Raw genomic sequence first — 6,000 nt, 5'->3', positions numbered from 1 at the left:
GGTCTCCTGCGCCCACGCTGCGCAGCGCTACCCCTGCAGGTCGGAGAAGGGGGCCTGGCCGCCCTCGCTGCAGCTGGACGAGTTGCTCAGCACGGCCGACCCCGGGCTCGACTCTGCGGGGAGATCAGGCGGGGACAGGCTTCGGCGTCTGCTCTCCCGGGCACACGCGGAGCAGCTTCCTCGCACACGGGCCCTTGGCAGCGTCACGGGTGGGCTCGGGGCACGTGGGCCTTACCTGAGCTGCTCAGGCACTGGGCCGAGCCGGACGGGCCGAGCTGGACGGACAGGCTGCTGGCCGGCACCCAGCCCTCCTTGCCAGTGGTCGGGTCCCTGACGTACCTGCAAAGGGCGAGGGTCAGCAGCGGCCACGTGCGGGGCAGTCTGGGGGTGAGCACGGGGTCTTACCAAAGGCCCTCGTCGCCCTGCTGCACCAGCTCCACCACGTCCCCGCTCCTCACGACCAGCGCGTCAGGGCCTCCCTTCTCGTGGTCCGCCACGACCGTGTATTTACCCGGAACCTGGTGGGAGACGGGCAGGGGCACAGGCAGCATCAGCCCCAGCAGCAGCCCCAGAGCAGCCAGGCGGAGAGCTGGGCCTGAGTGCCCTGCCCCGTGGGAGCTCCTGGCCATGGCTGGCTCAGGGGAAGGGCTCCAGCCTTAGGAGGAGGCCATGCCGCAGGTCATGACCACGTCAGAGGGGATGGAAAGCGTCTGTGAATCTGTCCTTGGGCCCAGCTGCCCCAGCCTCCCGCTGGTCTCCACACAGAGCTCTGGGCCCCAGGGCCTCTGCACCTGCATACCCACCTCCCAGAGGGCGCTTCCCTGCCTTCGGGTCTTATTTCCATGCTGCTTTGCTGAGGCCTTCCTTGGCACTCCCCGACTCGCCCCTCCTCTGCCCTCCCTCTCCCCCTACAGCTGTCCTGCCCAACCTCCCCAAGCCTCACTCCTCTTATCTCCTCGCTGTGAGAGCAGAGGTTCCTGTCTGTGCTGTTTCCGCTTTGTCTCCAGGGCCTAGAACTGTGCCTGGCACACAGCAGACACTGCACAGATGTCATGGAACACGTTCCGCTGGGGAATGGGGAACCGGGAAGCAGCAGCTATTCCTACAGAGTGGGGAGATTCACAGCCTCCTGGTGCTGCGTGCGGTGGGCTGAGGAGGGCTGCTGCCGGCTGCAGGGCCTGGAGCAGGAGGACGGTGACTGGGGCTGCCTGCCCTCACCCAGTGGCCTGTACTGGCTCCTGCCCCTGTGGTGCCCAGAGTAGCCAGGATCACACCCCACACTCCAGGATCATCCAAAGAATGAGATCCAAATCTCTCTCCAGGCCCCGTGCACCCTGGTCCACCAGCCTGTTTCCCCTCCTGCCACGTGGCCTCCGCCTGTGGTAGGGAGGGCCCACATTTGTTCTCACGCCTAGGCCTTCCTTTGTGCTGTCTCTGTGGGAGAGGCCGGCAGCCCTGAGGGCCCTCCCTACCCTTCCATGCCTGGCTTCTCTGCCCTTCCAGAGCCTCCGGGACCTGTCCCCTTTGCACCTCCAGCCTTGGTGCGTGGACCAGGCACAGCACAGAAGGTGCAGCAGACACTTCTTGGTGTAACCCTCACTGGAATGACTAACACATGGCAGCTTTTTCTTGCTTCTGACATTAACAATGAATGTTGTTTCAAATGCAAATCCATGCTTAGCAGTCCCATTTTCTTACAAAATGAGAGGGAGTTGTGTGTAGTTAGGAAGGCTCGGCGTTCTGTGACATGAAGGGGAGTGGAGTGGGGACTGTCTCCTCTGAGGAGTGTACCCGTGAGTGGGCTCTCCAGGAGGCTGGGTGGGCACCTGGAAACTAACCCAGAAACACAAAGTGCCACTGAGATAGAGGAGCCAGGAGGAGCTAGGGCTGTGTCCTAAGACCCAGGCCTGGGTGGACCTTCCAGAGAGAGTTAGGAAGAGCTGAGGCTGCCCCTAAGACCCAGGTCTGGGTGGACCTTCTGGAGTCAGGAGGAGCTGGGGCTGCCCCTAAGACCCAGGCCTGGGTGGACCTTCCAGGGTTAAGAGGAGCTGGGGCTACGCCACAAGACCCAGGCCTGAGGGGACCTGCCAGAAGCACCCCAATCCCCGGAGGGCAGCCCCCATCCCAAGTGCCCGCAGGGAGGCCTCGGTTACCAGCTTCTTGAGGCCCAGCCCGCCGTCCTCCTCGGCGTCGGACGAGTTAATCTGCTCTTCTGCACTTGACCAGCCCCCGTCATCCTCAGGTGCCTCCAGTGAGTGTGAAGTTTTGCTCCAACCTGAGAGAGACAGAACTCGTGAGGGGACCCCCTGGTGATGAGCTGCTGTCTGCATCCATCTGAGGTGAGGTCACCTAAGTCCCACAGACCCCCTGAGATGTGCACCGTGGGCCCCCAACACAGCCTGTCATCTTCCCCGGTACATAAAGAGCTGAGCAGGACACCCCTACAGGCTTCCAGAATGCCTGGCACGTTTCAGGGTTTGAGAGCATCTGCTTCCAGCTGCTGGTTTGAGAGCATCTGCTTCCAGTTGCTGGGCTACCCTGTGGGAGACCTCAATCCCCAGGCCCTGGGGAAGCCACGCCCTTGTCAGGCAGGGCAGTGCCCCTTAGCCAGGAGGGAAGCGGCCTTCCTGCCGCAGATGACCCCCCAGGGCAGGTGTTTTCAGTGAGTGCCACAGTCATGTTCAACACCTAGCAGACCGAAGCGGGAAGCAGTTTCTAAAAGCAACAACTGAGGCTCACTGAGAGGGCCCGATGCCCTTGACCTATGGGATACTGAGGGCTATGGTCCCCACTGGCAAGAGAGTAGCCCCTGGCACAGCGGCACTGAACCAGAAGGCTGAGGCCACGCAGGTGCCGTGGCGGAGATGGGCTCCCGCTGGCCACACGGCTCCAAGCGGGAGAAGAGGAGGAGTTTCTTCCAGACTTGGGACCACACATGTCCCCCTCCCCGACCCAGTGTTCCTCCTGCCAGGTGCCCAGAGGAGGGAACCCGCCTTTCCCATGTGGGGGAGATGGGAGACGCCCTCGCAGCTGAATAAACACGCAAAGGCAGCAACCGAGCAGCAGGCCCAGCACATCCCACCTGGTGCCAAATGCATCAAGGCAGGACACATGCACTCCAGGGAAAAAGGCAGATGCTAACGGGATTTGAGTTTGGGCACAAACTGGTTCCAAATCCTATTTGGTGCCACTGGAAGCAAATGCTTCCTTGCGATGGACGATGCGGGGCATGGGAAGGACAGAGGAGCCGCATGCACGAATGCCTGTGTGCCCTGTGCCTGCAAAGCTGCCACAGCAAGCTATCTTGCAGGCCAGTTCCAATGGCTGACACTGCACTGGCAAGGAAAAGCTGGTGCTAAGCAGGCCCCTGCTGTCGGTGTAGAGAAGGGAGCTGGGCCTGGACGCCACCGTCAGCCAGCAGAGCATGGAGCCGCTCCCTCCACTCCACCTGAGTGCTTTGCCTTCTTGGGGTCACAGCTAGAGGCAGCTGAGCCTTCCAGGCACCACACCAGGCCTGCATCTGTGTGAGAATTGAGGACTGTGATTTTCCGGTTGCAGACCTGCAGCTTGGCCTCCAGAGTGTACCCGCAGCTGCCCCCAGCAAGGGAGGCTGAGACACAGCACAGGATGGGGGCCCAGCTGCCTCCTCTCCAGCAGCAGGGACTGGCCTGTGGGGTCTGGCTGCCAGCGTGCCCTCCCTGTCCAGGCCCCCAGTCGCTCTGAGGCACCACACCTGGGGCCTCTGGCCAGACAGAACCAAAAATCTGATGGAGGACAGTGGGAACAAAAAAAGGGTGGCTGCTGTGTATGCAGAGGAGCCAGCATGGCCCGGGTAGGACCTCACACACGAACCTCTCCATGGGGCAGCAAGGCCGGCCTGTGCAGGGTGACACCCAAGTGGCCCTGCCCCGGTGCCACCAGACACACAAAGGGATTCTTGAGCTGCCCTGGCCGTGGGTGCTTAGTGCTCCCCAGAGCCTCTCTGTGGGCCATCAAGAGCGCCTGTTGGAATAGGGCACGGGGGAGGCCAGCAGCGAAACGCAGAGGTCTGACCGTACTGGGAACGGCAGCGCCTGGGAGCGGGCAGCCACAAGCCAGGCCAGTGGCACTGCCCCAGGAGATGGGGAATTCTATGTGAAGGCAGGAGGCTGGGTGATGGCCAGGATGGTACCCTCTGTTTTCTGTACAACAGCCATTGGCCTTTGCTCGATGGAGTCACCACCTGCAGGGCTCGGGGAGTGGGCGCTGGGCAGCGCCCCAGGCCACCCAGGATCACCTGGGCTCACTGCCACCGCCTATGGCAGAAATGACCCAAGGGCAGTGGCCCGACTTTAACACCACACTGGCTTCCTAGAGACCCCGCCAGGCTGCACCGTCTCATTCACGGACGAGGAGGCGGAAGTGGAGGCTGAGCTTGGCCAAAGTACAGCAGAAGCGACGTTTGGCCCACAGGGCCAGCCCGGCCCACCTTCGCCACCAGGGACCGGCTCTGCCGGCTCCAGGTCACAAGCGGAGAGGGCTTAACAGACAAGAGTAGCCTCTCCCGGGAGACTGTCAATGGGGAAATGGCTCCCTTCTCCCAAGCTCCTAGGGCCTCCTGGGGCCTCGATGCAGCGAGCCGGGCATCCACCCACTTGCAGGCAAGACGGTCAGGAACGCCGGGCCAGCTCCCTGCCTCTGAACTCACGCCCAGGGTGGCCACAGCTTCCGCCTGGCTCTGTGGGGCTGGCAGTGTCATGTGAGGAGGCTCTGGAGGCGGGCGGGATGGGGAGGCTGGTTCTGCTTACACCCCTGGGAACCTTTGCAAATTATTTGAAAACTCAAGAAGATTGCAAACATGAGGCCCCCTCCCTGTACTTGAGGGTCCTCAACAGGTCAGGGGAGGTCTCTGGACTTCTCAGGGCAGTTTGCACCCTCAGAATATAAGGGAAGCAGGAAACAAAGAAAGCTCAGGTTCCACAGGGAGCTCGGCCTTGCCGGCCCCAGGAAAGGAGGGTCTGGGTCGGCCCGCCAGTTGCTCTGTGTTCCTAGCAGGTAGTGTTGGGGCAAACTGTGCTGCAGGGAATGGCGGGGAACGGGGTGCTCTATAGCCGACAGCAGCCACTGGGCAGTGAGACCCCACTCAGCTCCACCAGCACGGCTGGGTGACCAGCGCAGCAGCCGTGGCCAGCAGCCACTGACGGGGTGGGCAGTTCTACAGGCTCCGGACAGACCTGCTGAGAGGAGTCGGCTGAGAGGCGTGCTGTCCTCAAGGACCTGTCGCCAGAGCATCACACACTGAATACAACCACGTGTCTGCCTCCAGAGCACAGAGACCCACACGAGCTTCCCCCTTAGGTGGCCTTGACGGCCACCCGACAGCAGCTGGGCCGCGCTTCCTGCCGACGCAGAGCGGGTGCCGTGCCCGAGGGTGCCACTCTACCTCGCAAACCAAAAGGAGTCGGGTCGCTCTTTACTTCGTGCCGCTTGGCCTTTTTGTCAGGACTGGTAGGAGAAGCTGCAAGAGGAGGAGGAGGCAGAAATACAACCGGAGAGAGAGGGTGAGGAACGGCAGAGAGGAGGAGGAGGCAGAAATACAACCGGAGAGAGAGTGAGGGATGGAGGGAGGCGGCGAGGAGGCTGACCCACGCTTGTGCCAGGAGGGGACACCCACGTTGTGGCCCCTTTCCACTGATGAGAAAGGAACTTCTGTGAGCAAAATGCAGGGAGCCGAGGGGCCGCGCGGTGAGGGAGGGGCCGGGAGGGCGTGGGAGTGGGGGCTGCGGCACTCAGAGGCGTCCTTTCAGGGGCCGTCTCTAGGGATGTTTTCTTAGTTCTGCGCTAGCAGAGTTTGCAGCACCAGAATCTGTTGTTCGTTTGTTTGTTTCAAGTTTCAAGCCAACTTAAACGCATTTTTATAAATTGGAAAACACTCCTAATTCTCTGGAAAGAGCCCTTGTCCACACTGGCCTTCAGGGCTTCCCAGAGGAGCCGCCTGCACGCCAGGGCCGGCTTCCAGGG

At 61.9% G+C, this 6,000-nt stretch overlaps 1 protein-coding gene across 2 annotated transcripts in view; it reads right to left on the bottom strand.

Moving 5' to 3' along the window:
• Positions 1–27: 27 nt before the first annotated feature.
• The window catches only part of MCF2L (MCF.2 cell line derived transforming sequence-like), a 130,548-nt gene continuing 124,575 nt past the window's right edge, over positions 28–6,000 (bottom strand). For both annotated transcript variants that reach the window (XM_011933916.1, XM_011933917.1), the window contains exons 27-30: positions 2,154–2,275; positions 406–518; positions 236–339; positions 28–113 (exon numbers count right to left, since the gene is read on the bottom strand). In XM_011933916.1, coding sequence (XP_011789306.1) covers positions 28–113; positions 236–339; positions 406–518; positions 2,154–2,275 — 425 coding nt within the window. The remainder of the gene's footprint in view (positions 114–235; positions 340–405; positions 519–2,153; positions 2,276–6,000) is intronic.

This window comes from Colobus angolensis, unplaced genomic scaffold (genome assembly GCF_000951035.1).
Source record: "Colobus angolensis palliatus isolate OR3802 unplaced genomic scaffold, Cang.pa_1.0 Scaffold13, whole genome shotgun sequence".
NCBI classification, from domain to species: Eukaryota; Metazoa; Chordata; class Mammalia; order Primates; family Cercopithecidae; genus Colobus; species Colobus angolensis.
Note: the sequence above shows the minus strand (reverse complement) of the source record. Positions and strands in the feature narration are given on the sequence as shown.